The sequence below is a fragment of the Elgaria multicarinata genome, chromosome 9, assembly GCF_023053635.1.
Source record: "Elgaria multicarinata webbii isolate HBS135686 ecotype San Diego chromosome 9, rElgMul1.1.pri, whole genome shotgun sequence".
In the NCBI taxonomy this organism is placed as follows: Eukaryota; Metazoa; Chordata; class Lepidosauria; order Squamata; family Anguidae; genus Elgaria; species Elgaria multicarinata.
The window spans coordinates 24934026-24949360 of record NC_086179.1 but is presented as its reverse complement, the minus strand read 5'-3'; the positions used below and the strand labels follow the sequence as shown (position 1 = coordinate 24949360).

The window sequence follows — 15335 nt, the reverse complement described above, 5'->3', positions numbered from 1 at the left end:
AACTTTGGGATCATGTGATCATGACCGGGAGTTGACTCTGCCCCTCAGCAATTGATAAGGTAATCTTTTTCCCGCCTTTACCCTACTTTTTAAAAAATTCTAGCAAGTTTCAGAAAGATAGCTTCAAAAACAACACAGTTATCTCCTTTTCTTTTCCGCAATGCAATCCTATGGGCGAAATGTTTCAAAATGGCAATCGGATCGGTCCGCGGAAACCGGAGCGCTCCGAAAATGGGCGCTTCTCTTCGCCTTGCTTCTAGGGGTCCCCGGTCCGCTTCTACTCCGCCTCTGGGCAAGGCGGAGCAGGCCAATTCACTTCTGCTTCTACGCTTCTAATCGGAGCTGAGCACATCCCTAGTATTCAGCCTTTTAGAAGTGTGTGTTGGAAATTGCAGAAAAGCCTGCATACCACCAAAGGATCAGTGATTGTGGGAAAGGGGATGACATGAGGGGAAAGGGGGCAGAGTGCCAGATTTGGCCCTCATCCTGAGGTTCTGTTCTGCTGGACTAGATGGTGTAAAGTAGAGCTGTACAACCCCCCCCCCCCCCAATTCGACTTGGAGACCAATTTGGAGTTTCTAAATTGGCCCTGATTCAACTTAGGGTGCCTTGGTCCTCGGCCACCTCACTTCACCTTCAGTTTTGAAGCCAAAGCAAGGACAGCGGCGGCGATTTCCCAGGTGGGGGACTCCATTGGACTTCCCCCTCTCAGCTGCTACCCCCTGCTTGCCTCCTCCCCGCTGGACTTACCCAAGGCCTCCGTGCATGCCAGTGAGCTGCCCGGCCTTCTCTCTGGACTGCTGTAAATTTAGTGTTGTAAACTATGGCAGTCCATAGAGGAGGCTGTGCAGCTCGCCAGCATGCACAGAGGCCTCAGGTAAGTCTAGCAGGCAGGGGAGCAGTGGCTGGCAGTGTGTAGGTCGGGGCAGGTAGCAGCTGGGAGGATCACCCCGAAGCAGTTTGGCTGCTTTAGGCTGAGGTAGCCCAATCTGGTCCCAAACCATATTCAAGCTGAGGCAAGCTAAATCAACTCACTTTGACTCTGATTTGGGCTTCGAGACCGAGATGAAGCACAGCCCTAATCTAAAGCAGGAGACTTTTTATGTTCTTAACATGATACATTAATACTGGGCCAGGCAACTTGTGATGCTCCGGTTGCTCCAGCTCTAGCCAGCATAGTCAATGGTGAGGGATGGCGAAAGTCGCAGTCCAACAGGAGAACCCTAGGCTGTCCACCCCTGTATTAATATACAAGTTGTGGTGTTGTTTATAGTGCTTAAAACTGTACAGACTTCAACCTGGGCATGTCTTTAGGTGGAGACTGTGAAATAGCCACCCAGGAAGCCTCTCTATGGTTTATTTTGTCATTCAAACACGGTGCATAAGTATTGTTGTTGAGAGGTCTTTCTTGGTGGATCACAGGGATCATGATGACAGCACATGAGGAAGTAAAACAGCCTCTAAGGTACATATTTAGATTTTTGCTTTATGTAAAACTTGGGCCTACAGTGGCTGAAGAAACTATAACAGACTCTCTGGAGGGACGATGTAATGTATTCCTAGCAATGCCCCCTGTGGCGTTACCCACATTTCTATTCCCTTAGGTATGTCTGGTTGAGTATGTCTAGCGAGTACGGAATGTTGGACTGAGTGGGTGTGGCTGCTGATGCTGTGGAAAAGTGGGGGGAGGAGTCTATATAGAGGGGAGCTGAGTGGTCTGAGGGGTTCGGTTGGTGATTGGGTTTGGAGGGTAGATGTGTTTAGCTGGGTATGTTCTTGTCAGGAGTTGTGTGAGGAGTGAGTGGAAATAAGACCTTAGGGACTAAGGATTGTTATTATTGGAATTGTTATTACTAGAATTCTTAAGAATTGGCAGGATTCGAATAGAATTTGAAGGAACTAAGAACTGTAAACAACAATAAACATTTTCTTTATTTTGCTACCGCAAAACCACGTGTCAGTTTGGCTGTGTCTCCTGCTGTATTGGTTCATAAATAAACAATATTATATTAAACCTTCAGCCTGTTGTATTCACAGAAAAGCCTTGTCCAAATCTCCTTACTTTCCCCCTCTGCTAAAAGGGAACGGTTATGGGTTTCTTTTTACCCCTTCCTCAGGTATCTAAGTGGTGGTGCTTAGCCTGAGGGAGGAGTGCGTGTTCAAAGCCTGGTGAGTGAGGTGGTGGCAATGCACCCCCCCCCCTTTGCGTTTTTCCTCATGGGAATGGTGGTGTAATTTATAAGGAGGGCATTGAGAATCCACTTCCATCTCCCTTTCAAGGACTTATACAAAAGAGGAACTAGATGTCTTCCCAATTGGGTTGTAAAAATAGGCTGTTTTATCTCTGGAAATCTAGCTGGCAAAGTCATAAAGGAACAATATAACCTGGATAGGGGAAAGCAGGCTATGAAAGCCGATGGACTCGTTTAAATATCAATATTGGTTTAAATCTTCTCTTATAAAAAAATACCAAATGACAGCCTAGCTGCAGTGTGCATTTTTCCTTTCTCTCTCTAAATAGTTTAAGGGTGCAATTCTATGCACATGGATGGTTGGGGCATGCTGGGAGTTGCAGGTTTTTTTTTTTTTTTTTGCCTGTCTAAGCATGCATAGGATTGTACCCTAAGTCACTTCCTCCCCCCTTGAAAACTACATATTTCAAGTTATTTCACAGGGCAAGTTAGAGTATTTGGTAAAAGACAGCAAGAAAGAATGCAGGTTATAATTCTTCAGTAGGAAACATTTTCGCAATCCATATAATAGCTTTCATCTGCATCAAGAAGATGCAGAGAAGCTGGAGGGGGTTCAGAGGAAGGCAATGAGGGTGATCAGGGGTCTGGAAACAAAGCCCTACGAGCAGAGACTGAAAGAACTGGGCATGTTTAGCTTGGAGAAGAGAAGATTGAGAGGAGACATGACAGGACTCTTCAAGTACTTGAAAGGTTGTCACACAGAGGAGGGCCAGGAGCTCTTCTCAATCATCCCAGAGTGCAGGACACGGAATAACAGGCTCAAGTTACAGGAAGCCAGATTCCGGCTGGACATCAGGAAAAATGTCTTGACTGTTAGATCAGTACAACAATGGAACCAATGACCTAGGGAAGTGGTGGGCTCTCCCACACTAGAGGCCTTCAAGATGCATCGGGACAGCCATCTGCCAGGTATGCTTTATGGTGGATTCCTGCATTGAGCAGGAGGTTGGACTTAATGGCGGTATAGACCCCTGCAACTGTACTATGATATAATGATTCTGTGATCTGTATTTTCATCAGGATCCAAAGTTTCCCTCTATCAAGTGATACCAGTCGAGAAATATCTGCTTCTGTCCCAGAGTTTATCCTGGAATAGTTTTAGGCAGGCTTAAAAACTCCTTGAAGTTCTTTGCTGAGCCAGGCTCAGGGGAACTTTGCTGACATTTCTATACTTCGGTATTTAGAATGCTACAGCCTAGCTATTGCTGTGCCATGAATCCCCTGACTTTCCCTTCTACAGTTGGGGCAGGTGTTTAAACACTCACAGAGGTTTTTTGTTTTCTGTTCGAGTTTGGGCCGTCAAGGCTGATGGCTCTGATTTTGGTGGGGTTTAAAAAAACTCTTCTGGGTTGTATTCTAAACTCCAAAGGAGCTATCCAAGGTGCTGAACCCAATCCCACAAATAGGCTTAGTACCTTGTGTAGCTCCTTCAGAATTTTGGCTGGTTCTGACTGAAACCCAGAATCGATTCACAGTTCCACCAGAATCGGAGCCATCAGCCTCCACTTAGTGTGGGTCAATTTACCTACTGAGCTTGCCTACTTATGATGCAGTCCTATACTCCAGCTTCCCCATCCCTTTTGCCTTCCAGATGTGTTGTTCTGCAACTCCCATGGGAGTTGCAGTCCAACATACCTGGAGGCACCTGGTTGGGGAAAGCTGCTATGTTTACTTGCCTAGGAATAAGTGCTATTGAACTCAATGGGCTTACTTCTGGGTAGACATATATAGGATTGCACCGTAAGTAAGTCAACCCAGGTTTATTGTTCTTTCTTTCACTGTTTCCTGTCTTTTCCTGGCTTATGAAAACTAGAATGTATTGACCAAAGTGGCTGGATCGCTTTGTAAGTATGTCTTTTTTCAAAAGTAAATTATTTTTTGTTATGTTCAACATTAAATTCAGATGTTGGTGTTAGCACTATCGTTTTTCACCCTGGTCTGGCCCATTTCTATTTAATGGTGAGAGGAAAAGCATTTAAAGTGTCAAGGTGATTGAAAATGATAAAATAAAATAAAAAACCATTGTCTGTGCAGGTGATCTGTAAGCAATCTGCTGTTGGACACCATCTGGCACAAAAGCAGTGATATAATTTGTGATTTTTTCAGTAGAGAAGCCAAAATGTCAGGCATGGTCAATGCATTTTCCATCATGCTACAGTTCTGGATTCCTGTTTATCCCCCCTTGCTTAAAACTGCACATCAAACATTTTCTCTGCGATTAAGGTTGTATTAAGGTGGGATAGAAACCAGAATCCTTTTGAAGCTATATTAATTTGGGTCACGATTGTTTGCCAGGTTTGTACATAAAGATCCTCAGCCTTAAAATCCCAAGAAAAAGCCCAGGTGGTCATGAAATAGTCTTGGAGAAGGAAGGCAAGCACACATCTACTCCTCAAAACCACACTTTTCTTTTCTCTTTTTGAAGGCATAGACTTGCTGGAGTTGCCATCTGTCAGTTGTGAAAAGCAAACCCTTAACTACTTTTGACCATTAGCAATCCCCATAGCACATCTCAGAAGGGCACCATGTAATGCCTTTGGCAAATAATGTCTACCCATGAATTCGACCCTGCACTCATATTTTATACCTGGTAACTCTATTTCATGCTTTCTGATCTAGGTCTGTAATGGTGAGAACTCTTGCATATATATTTTTCTTCTCAATTGCATTCCGTGCTGCGAGCTTCATATTCTTAAAAGCGAGGGATTGATAGGATTCGCTAAAAGCAAGCTTTATTTTGTGACAACCACAATACAATGCAATGAAAGGTGGACTGTCTTCTGAGCCTTATGAGTTCATAGGTATGCACAGCATATATCATTAGGGTGTGCACCCAGGGAATTTCTTTAAAAGGCCAACATTTATTGAATACTCAATCATAAAGGACATTCTTTTTATTGATTTATTTATTAAATACTGTAGACACTGATGTCCTACCCTATATTCAGCTTGCTGGACCATGGGAGGGGCATCGCAGGTGAGGGAGGGGGGAATGAGGAGATGCTCTTCAAGCCGCAGCATTGGTGGGGCTTTGTGGTGACACTGGCTGGAGGAGGGGCTTACGAGGCGATATTAGCCTTCGGGGCCCTTCCTCCTGGCCTCTTTGAAGCATGGCTCCCAGCAAAAAGGATCCCAGCAGAGTGATTCATTTTTGCTCCTGCTGCCAGGATAAACGGTGCTTTCTTGGAGGCAGCAGTTCTTCAGCATGGTGGCAGAAGAGGGCAGCCAGAGGACAGTTTCCACTGTGTCTGCATCTCCCTCTGGATCCTACTCAATGGCCCCCTCGATCCGGGGCTTATTGCTTGAGACATTAGGGTGTGCCTGGTCATACTTGGCGTACACCTTGCACACGCCTATGTATGAGGTGTTGAATGGGGCAAACAGAAAGTGTTCACTTAGAATTATGCCTATGGGAATGATTGAGATACATGCATTATGATCGGGTGACTATATGAAAAAGAGGACAGGGCGCCTGTATCTTTAACAGTTGTATAGAAAAGGGAATTTAAGCAGATGTATTTTGTATGCATGCAGCACATGGATGCCTGCCCTCTTGACCAGATACAAAAGAGGACAGGGCTCCTGCAGTTTTAACTGTTGTGATGAAGAGGGAATTTCACCAGGTGCTGCATACAAATGACACCTTCTGAAATTCCTTTTCTATACAACTGTTAAAAAGATGCAGGAGCCCTGTCCTCCTTTTCATATGGTCATCTTACATTATGGCAATGTGCTGATTGAACCCAGCCATCATTTTGCATTATGAATGTGTCCGTAGGCTGTTGGATGGAGAGAATGAACGGGTTCAGATGATTATATCTCAGCTTAATAAACTGACATATGAATGGGACTCCCCCCCTCACCGCCCATGTACACAACCATTTTGCTCCTCCCTTTGCAGTGTAACCAAACAAACCAGACCAGGATGTCTCAAGCTAACCACAGTTTCTCACTGAGTCCAAAGTGGGAAACTGCAGTTACCAGCTTCAAAACAACCCAAGGCATTAAAGCCATGATTTGAAGTTGATGCAATATGTTAGCATGTTCTGATGTTAGCAACCACAGTTTCCCAGTTTGGATGAAATGGAAAACTATGTTTAACTAAAGACTTCTTGATTGAATTGTGGGAGGAGGAGGGACTGCATAGGAAAAGGCTCATTCATATCTTATCTTAAGAAGCCAAGATATGATCAAGTGAATGCTGCCATTATCTGTTATTCCCTCAAAGTTTTGTTTTCAGATTAAGGCCATAAAGAGACAAGTAGAGAAGTATGCTAAATAAGCTTTTTTCATATTGGTAAAGTTCAGCCAGGAGCTTCACACACGAAACGCTTATTTTGAATGCATCTTGAATATTTATCATTTGTAAAATGTGCTTTGTGGTTGTCAGCTGCCCTGGGGGCACCTTGCTCTTTGAAAAACAAGATGAAAATGTAATAAACAGCAAAGCAAACACCAAAAGCCTCCAAATCTGGTTCGCTGGACTTACAGCCGATCTTTACAAAACAACAGAGCTCTATGTCTTCCTGTCATTTTGTGTGGTCTTTTTTTTAACAGCACAATCTTATGTGTATTTACTCAGAAGTAATTCTCACTGAGTTCAATGGGGCTTACATCTAAATAAATGAGCACAGAATTTCCGCCTGATGGCTCAATGACCTTTACACATTCACTGAGAAATAAGAACTACTGTTTTCAATAGGGCTTAGAATCTCATGCATACCAAGTAGATGTGCCGGAGTTTGTTGCAGCCTAAGACAGATTAGTAAAGAGAACCTGGACCATAATTCTAATCAACATCTAGCTATACATCCTATATGTTTCTTAGCCTGATTCAAGATGCTGTTTTTAACCTATAAAGCCCACAGCTTGGGAGTTCAATACCTGATAGAGTGCCTCTCCCAGCCTGAATCTACCCAGACACTACCGTATGATCAATATCTGGGGCATTCCTCTGAGTAACATGTTCAAGGCCATGGCTAGATGAGGGGGTAGTAAGGCGACGATCTCACAATTTTATGATTGCGAGATTGTCGCCCTGGTCTACATGTGGCACACGACATCATGGCTGCCATTTTGTTTTGTTTTTAAAAGGGAAATGAGCGCAGGAGTGCTCGAACACAAGGTAAGTTTTTTTTTTAAAAAAAAAATCTCCCCCCCTCCCCCCACCCCATCCCCAATGGGCTCAGAGCTCCTGAGGAGCTCCGTGACCGGGACCTGGCTCGTCGCAGTTACTCACGAGGAGCCGGGACAACCCATGACGCCCGCTCACATGTTCTGCGGTCTCAGGATCATCCCGAGAATGTGGAAAAAGTGGGATTGAAGGGTAGGGTGAAATCCCGGGCCAAGGGAGGGATCATTCCTCCCTGCTCCCTGGATCCACTGTGCGTCATGTGGACACACAGGGATGATTCCGGGATGATCCTGGGATATAGGCCTGGTCTAGCCATGGCCCAAGGGAGGCTTAGAAGGTGGCAAAAAGGAAGAGAGCCTTTTCAGTGGAGGCCCCCCAATTGTGGAATGATTTCTCCACTGAGGCCTGTCTGGCGCTAACATTGTCATCTTTTTGGCACCAGGTAAAGACTGTCCTCTACTCACAGGCATTTAACGGCATATGATGGGGCCAGCTGTTCGGACAGGTCTAATGTTTTACTGAAATTGTTTCTAGCTGTTTAAATAGTTTTAATATTTTGTGTATTTAAATTTTGATGCTGTACTTTATCTTGTGAATTGTTCTGAGCTGCCAAGAGAGCTTTGACTACTGGGTGGTATAGAAATTGTTGTTGTTGTTGTTGTTGTTATCATCATCATCATCATACATCAGGAAATTTAAGAAAACAAATATACAGATATGTTTGTTCTCTCAGGAAAATGCAGTGAACGGTGAACATCTCTGGCTGGAGACGAATGTTTCCGGGGATCTGTGCTACCTAGGGGAGGAGAGCTGCCAAGTCAAGTTCTCAGTGAGTGTTGCATCTTCACAATTCAGTGAATCGATGTTGTTGTTATTTGAAATCATTTAGACATATGTGTGTCTGTATGCATGGTGTCTGTTTATATGTTTGTATGTAAATGGAGTTTTTAAAAGACTGTTTTTAATATTTCTGGGTTTTAATCTATGTAAATCATCCAGAGAGCTTTGGCTATTGGGCGGTACAGAAATCTCATAAATGAAATGAGATGAACACACGAAGAGCTCCATCAGACTGGGGTGGGGTGGGGGTGGCAATCACGCTTTCCTACTGTTGCTTCTCCGCCCATGCTTTCGTTGCTTGATACTTGGTCCAGTTACTGATCAAAGTCAGGGAAGAATAATACTATCATTTAAAATGTTGCACTGTGTGGGTGCAGCCTTATTTGGCCACTGCTGTGCCACTTACCTTTAGAGGCTCAGCATGGCAGGCAGTGGAGGCTGGTGACTCCAATGTGAGTGGGGAGGTGAACCCATTCCAGGTTTCAGTCAGAACTGGTCGGGATTCTAAAGGAATCCTTGGACAGCTCCTTTAGGGTTCTGACTGAAACCTGGAGCGGATTTACTGCCCCACTCACATTGGAGCCACCAGCCTCCACTGATGGCAGGAGGAGGAGGAGCCAATGCCTACAGCACTGCCTGAAGCCACCTTTGAGAGGGTCATCTGGGGCCCCTCCCAGAGCCCCAGGCCTGTACCCTGTGGTCCAGCTCTAGTGGCGCCTCCTTGCCTGGCAGGTCCATTGAGAGAGGATGGCGCCCACCAGAGGACACGTAAACCTGGAGTCAGCCCCAGATACCCTCCCTTGGGCACTTTCATTCAGCATCCTTTTAAGCACCACTTAAAAGCTTTTCCATTTGCCCAAAGTGTAGGCAGCATTTAATTTAATTTTAACCTGCAATGATATTATTCATAATTCATGCATTCCTTGACTAGCTACTGACTTTACCTGTTGCTCTTTGCACTTTTGTAATTTGTTCATGCTATTTTGTATAATGGATTTTTGGGGGGGTTAAAAATGTGATAAGCCACCTTGGAAGTCTTTATGGGTGGAAAAGGCAGGAAATAGGCATTTCTGTTTAAACTCCCCCCCCCCCAACAAACCGTTTTGTTTAACTACAGTTTGCCAACCAGAAAATCGTGAACGCAGGATAATAACAATTAGAAAAATCCCAACAATTCAAATGATAAACTGTTTACAGCCTAAGAAATTACCTCCTCCCGTACTGACAAGCTTACGTGCACTTAATGTATGTATTTATTTGGGTAATATTTCAGAAGTCAGCTCTTCGACGAAAGTGCGCTGCCTGTAAAATTGTAGTCCACAATGCCTGTATGGAACAGTTAGATAAGGTAAGATGGCGCCACCTGCTGGAATATTTGTTGCAATGAACAAACTTCAACCAAACCATTATTATTTATTTACAACTGGGTCCTGCGAGAAATTGTTGCAGGGCAGAATGCTGCTGTTTAGGATTCCTGCTAGCCCTTTCCCACCCCTGCTGTTTTTCCCCCTAGGGTGGTCACTTACGAATTCCCCAAAAGGAGGAAATACATAAAAGAAGATAGCAATTTGCATCAAATTTGTATATGCTAATTTTGAATTTAAAGTCCATTGCACCTTAGTGTGGAAAACATTGATGAAGTGACCGAGTGGTAGATGAGGTGACCCGGTTCAGGTGGTAACAGTTGAAGGGCAACAGTTCTCAAGGGCACAGTCCTATCCCTATTTAAAAAGAAAAAAATGTCTAAAAGTCCCATGCTGGCTGAGGAATGCTGAGGAATGTAGGGCCTTTTTTCTGTCTAAATAGGCGGAGGACTGCACCATAAAGTTCTTTATCTTTAAACCAGAATTAGACAGGACAGCTCTTCAACCTAGGAGAACAGGGCTCCTGAATCTTTAACAACTGTGTATGAAAAGGAATTTCAGCAGGTATCATTTGTATGTACGCAGCACCTGGTGAAATTTCCTCTTCATTACAACAGTTAAAGCTGCAGGAGTTATACTAGAGTGACCAGATACAAAAGAGGGCAGAGCACCTGCAGCTTTAACTGCTGTGATGAAGAAGGAATTTCACCAGATGCTGCATGCATACAAATGACACCTGCTGAAATTCCCCTTTCTAGACAACTGTTAAAGATACAGGAGCCCTGTCCTCCTTTCCATATGGTCGTCCTACTTCAAACAGAGGACACCTACAAATAGAGGATGGTCACCTGACAGCCATTCAAAGAGGACTGGCCACCCTACATACATCTCTCCCACCCACCCACAACAGTCAGCTCTCTGTGGGGAATGAGCACACTCTGTTCTCATTGGGCTGTTTTGGGCGTTCCTAACTTCTAAGGTTTTCTTTCCTAAATATACTTTATACTTCTGAAAATTTTGCTGTTCCTCTAAGCCTTTTGTGCAGCAGTGGTACCATTTTTGTCATATAATCAACAGCACTAACTTCCTGAACATTACAAAATAGAGGAAATAATATCTTGGTATAATCTATAGAACATTCCAGTCTCCAAGGAGAAATGCTTGGTCTTTTAACCATAGTAATTCTCTGCTCATCATCAACTCCATCATCATCATCATCATCATCATCATCATCAATCCTATACACACTTAGAAGGCCATCAGATGGAAGGAAAACTGTGTTTCCTTAAAATTGCTTTCCCCTCCACTTCTGTCCCACATTACTTCCTCTTTCTTTACACGGAGAAGGAAGAGGAAGTAAACAATCACCATGTGGCTCATTCAGTGGGCATTTTTATCCAGCTGCTTCTCGTGCACACAGCAGGAAATGTCGGCACGTTTTGCTACAACTGAACAAAGTCATATTTTCCCGGTACTTTTTTGCCATGGGAAAACAAGCAGAAGGGGTGGGAGCCATGCTGGAGGTGAATGGCGAAAAAACGTGAGTGGGCAGTAATGAGCATGCGATAAAACGCTTGTCTGATGATGCTCTTACTCAGGTGTAAACCCCATTGAACTCCGTGGTCTTACTTCTGAGTGGACATGTCTAAGATTGCACTGTCACACAGATGTTGTGCCGTGAGTGTTTCTGTAGTCAAGAACCTGTTGAATGCAATGTGATGAATTAGTTTTGTGCTCATTCGCTGCTATAAATTTTTGGTCTTTATCATGCCGAAAGCGTCTTCAATCTCTTTTTTTTGTCTTTGGAAAAGAGTATGCAGGTTTTGATGTTACACAGAAATCTTTACAAGGTAGAATGAGAAGAGGCACGCAAACATAGCCCTTTTTAAGTCCAAGAGGAAATGGATTGCTAGGATATTCATGCAGGATAGCTGTCCTGAGAGTAATTCTATGAATCTAGATGGATACCTGAATTAATTTTTTCTGCAAGAACAAAGAGATGATGGTTATGATGACAACAGTGATGATGATTGATTTGCTGCAAGAACAAAAAAGACTAACATTTATTGTGGCATAAGCTTTTGTGTTCTAGAGTCAACTTTGTCAGGTGCATGAAGTAGCATTCTGAAGTGTGTGTGATCTAAATACAAATAGATTATATGCAGGGGAGAATCGTCATCATAGTCTAGCAAAGGACTCCAAAAAAAAAAAAAAAGACACACTGGTTGTATTTCCTTGCTGACCTTTACGTAGCATGAGAATAATTTCTTCCTACAAATCCATTATTGATGGCATCTCAAGGAGTGCCACATGGACATGGACACAAAAGACCCCGAAATAGCCAGGTTAGTTAGTTTATCAGGGAAAGAAAACCCAAGGTCAATCCCACATTTAAATCTCTCTTAAACTTTATCTTGTGGCCGCAACTTAATCCACTGCCTGGCTCAATGCCCAGGGTCTAGCGAGGATGAATTTTAAACAATATGATTACAATTTAGATAGCTTTCCTATCTTGGCAAGATCTAGAGAAGGGTCAAAAGCTTAAGGGTAGCATTTGACAAAGCTTAACAGAATAACATGTTGAGTAAGGACACTCCCCAGGTCACACACAGGTCCAGAATGCTTATATTTTGTTGATCAAAGAAGCCTATTTAAAACTCCACACCTCCAAAGTGACTTCTGGCATAACCCTATGGAGGTTTAGACAGAAAAAAAGTTCTAAAACTCACCCCAGCCAGCTGGTAGTTGCAGGACTTCTTTCTGTGTAAACATGCATAGGATTGGGCCTTAAAGGTCCTACAACTCCCAGCATCCCCCAACCAATAAATAAAGATTCAAACTAATTTGGGAGCTGGTTGGCTGGGGAGTGCTGGGGGTTATAGGGCTTTTTTCTGTCTGCACATCCATAGGACTGTGCCCTTAATAGGCTTTGTAGTTGCAGACATAGAATATGCAAGTCATTCCATTTTAAATATGAATCTCCAAATCTGAAGAGTGGTCAAAAGAAGGCAAAATTCAATATATTTTCCAAAGCGCTTTATTTTTATTGATTTTTTAAAAATCTTTTGAGGATTTAGTTCAATGTGTTTCCATATTTGCATTTAATGGACACTAAAGTAGATTGGCCACTTAAGGCCACTTTACCTAAAATTTGCATCTGCTAATTTATATGTATACATGCAAGTTTAGAAATAATTGCTATCATTTCAACAGAAATGCAATACATCAATCTCATGGTAGTGAGGATGACTGTGATCAGGCAACCTGTGTGTGTCTGTTCACTCTGCTGTCCAGGTGTTAAGTGCAGATGGACAACTTTAAAGCCCCAGCTCTTCCTTCTCATGGTGCTTTATCTGATGGTGTGTTATTGGACAGCACTTCAAAGAGAAGATGCCTTCAAACAGAGGACTCTCCTCTGAGAGTCCTCCCCTGCAAAGGGGAACCCATGGTCATCCTAGCTAGAACTAGATATTGTGAGATTATATAGTTGCCATCTGATCATCTTTTTCCATACTCCCCCTTTAACACTTACTGATACCAAAAGTGTGCCAGGAATGATGCCATTATGCTGTGAGTTTTCCTGTGCCACTAAACTTCATTGGCTGCAGCTTGGGATAATGACAATGTTTAACATCACACACACAAGTGTGTGTGTTTGTGTGTTCACTCCCAGAACATAAGAAGAAGAGTCACACATTTGGTTGTAATGTTAATGGGGCAGGCGTGTAGGCAGATGCGTGGACCTAGTGCTTCTCTATACATCTGGAAGCCCTGATTGTCTTGGGTTGTATAGGCCCTCTTCCACATTACTGCTGCTGAGTGATGGGTCGCAGGATGCCATAGCCAGCTGGTGGATTGGTATAGGGAGATGTGGTTTCTGGGTGATTCTACTTCGTCTCTAGCATTAACTGAATGTGTGTGTGTGTGTTTCTGAAGAGGGCCCACATGTCTCTCAAAACAGCTAATTCTGGGTGGAATATCACACATGATATAGAACATACTCTGATGGTAATAGAGACATTTATCACTTCAGAGGCTATATTTCCTTTTATGCCACATGCACTGGAAGAAGTGTGCATTTCTAATCAGTATACTTCTAACCAGAAGTATACTTTTCACATATGTATGTATGCTTTTAGACATCAAACCTACAATATTGTTCAAATTCAGAAGTATAAATGCCCATCTGAAACCTCCCAGAGTGCATATCCCGGTGTGCAAATTATGTTAAACATCTAACATGAAAGCTTAGCTAGCAAATGAACGGTAGCCCTCCACTTCATCAGATGCATTCAGTACCTTATTTTGACCTTTGGTTGCACTGTTTTTTGTTATCAAAAGTTTTCAGGTTGAAAGGTTTTTATGGAAAGCGTGGTCTATTACAACACACAAGAGAGTTTGTAAGAATTATCATTGTCTGTTCTGGCCTTCAGCCGTTTAGTAGGGATGTCGTGTTTCATTATGGGGACTGTTCGGCAATTACTAGTACTTGGTTTCTAGTTTTACTCTTGCTCATTTGCTTCCCCCATGGCAGATTAACTTCCGGTGCAAGCCAACTTTCCGAGAAGGCAGTTCTAGATCTCCCAGAGAGGTGAGTGGCTTATGAATGTTACCTTTCAACCTCTTTGGAGGTTTTGCCACTGTGCAGCTCCACCGTTCTAAGAGGGAAAGATCTATTAGAGCTTTGGGAACTATTTCCTGCTCTATGTAAGATGTTCACTTCCCTGTAGTGGTCAAGAACTAGGTTACAAACCGAAGAGTGCTCCTACATGTTGAGTGGGGATGGGCGAAGGACTGATGTTTGAGATTGCTGGATTCTCTGAGCGTTGCCTTGCCGCTTGTCTTGTGCACAATTCCTATTTGGGTTTGTGATCATCAGTTGCTCTGTGCAAATGGGAAACTTGCCCAAATCAAACCATGATTGAATGGGAGATTTCCACCAATCTGTCAAAATTTACACAACATTCCTCCATAGACTAAAGCAGTCTACTGAGGAAATTTGCAAAAAACAAGGAATTTACGCAAATTGAACTGGGACTCGGGAATGAGACAAACGCAAGCACATGTTCAACAATTTGTGAATATTTTTTGTAGACAGGTGCTCCTGCTCGTTCTTGGAGCTTTAAATGCAAGACGCTAGCGTGTCTTGCGAACAAAACCGAAAGTCTGATACATTCCTTAGCATTTATTTCCAGTGTAGCACAGTAGCTTCCACTACCTGGTGGCTCCCTCAGTTCTCTTGTGCACCCTCTCCCTCATCTCCTGTGATGTCAAGCAGGTAGAGATGGGGTAAAATTGAAGGAATGCTACACCAGCACAGGAAGAAAAGGAAGAGGAAATGTCAAAGTTGCACTTGGAATTGTTCAAGGCTGAACACAGCAGGCCTACCCAGATGAATTTTAAACCTAAGAATTTTAAGATGTTGTGATTGTTATTTTAATACCGTATTGGTTTTATATGCTCTTTTAACCAGTTTTATGTATTATATTGTATTTAATGTTGTTCCTCGCCTCGATCCAGAGGAAGAGGCAAATAAATGAATAATAATAATAATAATAATAATAATAATAATAATAATAATAATAATTCCCCAATCTGGTCTCCTCCAGATGTGTTGGACAGCAAGTCCCATCATTCTCAGCATGGGAATGATGGGTGTTGCAGTCTGACACATATGGAAGGCATCAGGTTGCCCTAATGTGTTTTTTCAAGGGTCTTCTCCAGGGACAATGAAACCAGTTTGCA

General features: G+C 43.1%; 1 protein-coding gene across 2 annotated transcripts in view; it reads left to right on the top strand.

The window, feature by feature from the left end:
- Nucleotides 1-15335, top strand: part of DGKI (diacylglycerol kinase iota) — a 216838-nt gene that overhangs the window by 56847 nt on the left and 144656 nt on the right. For both annotated transcript variants that reach the window (XM_063135050.1, XM_063135049.1), the window contains exons 3-5: nucleotides 8120-8215; nucleotides 9500-9574; nucleotides 14125-14181. In XM_063135050.1, the coding sequence (XP_062991120.1) occupies nucleotides 8120-8215; nucleotides 9500-9574; nucleotides 14125-14181 (228 nt within the window). The remainder of the gene's footprint in view (nucleotides 1-8119; nucleotides 8216-9499; nucleotides 9575-14124; nucleotides 14182-15335) is intronic.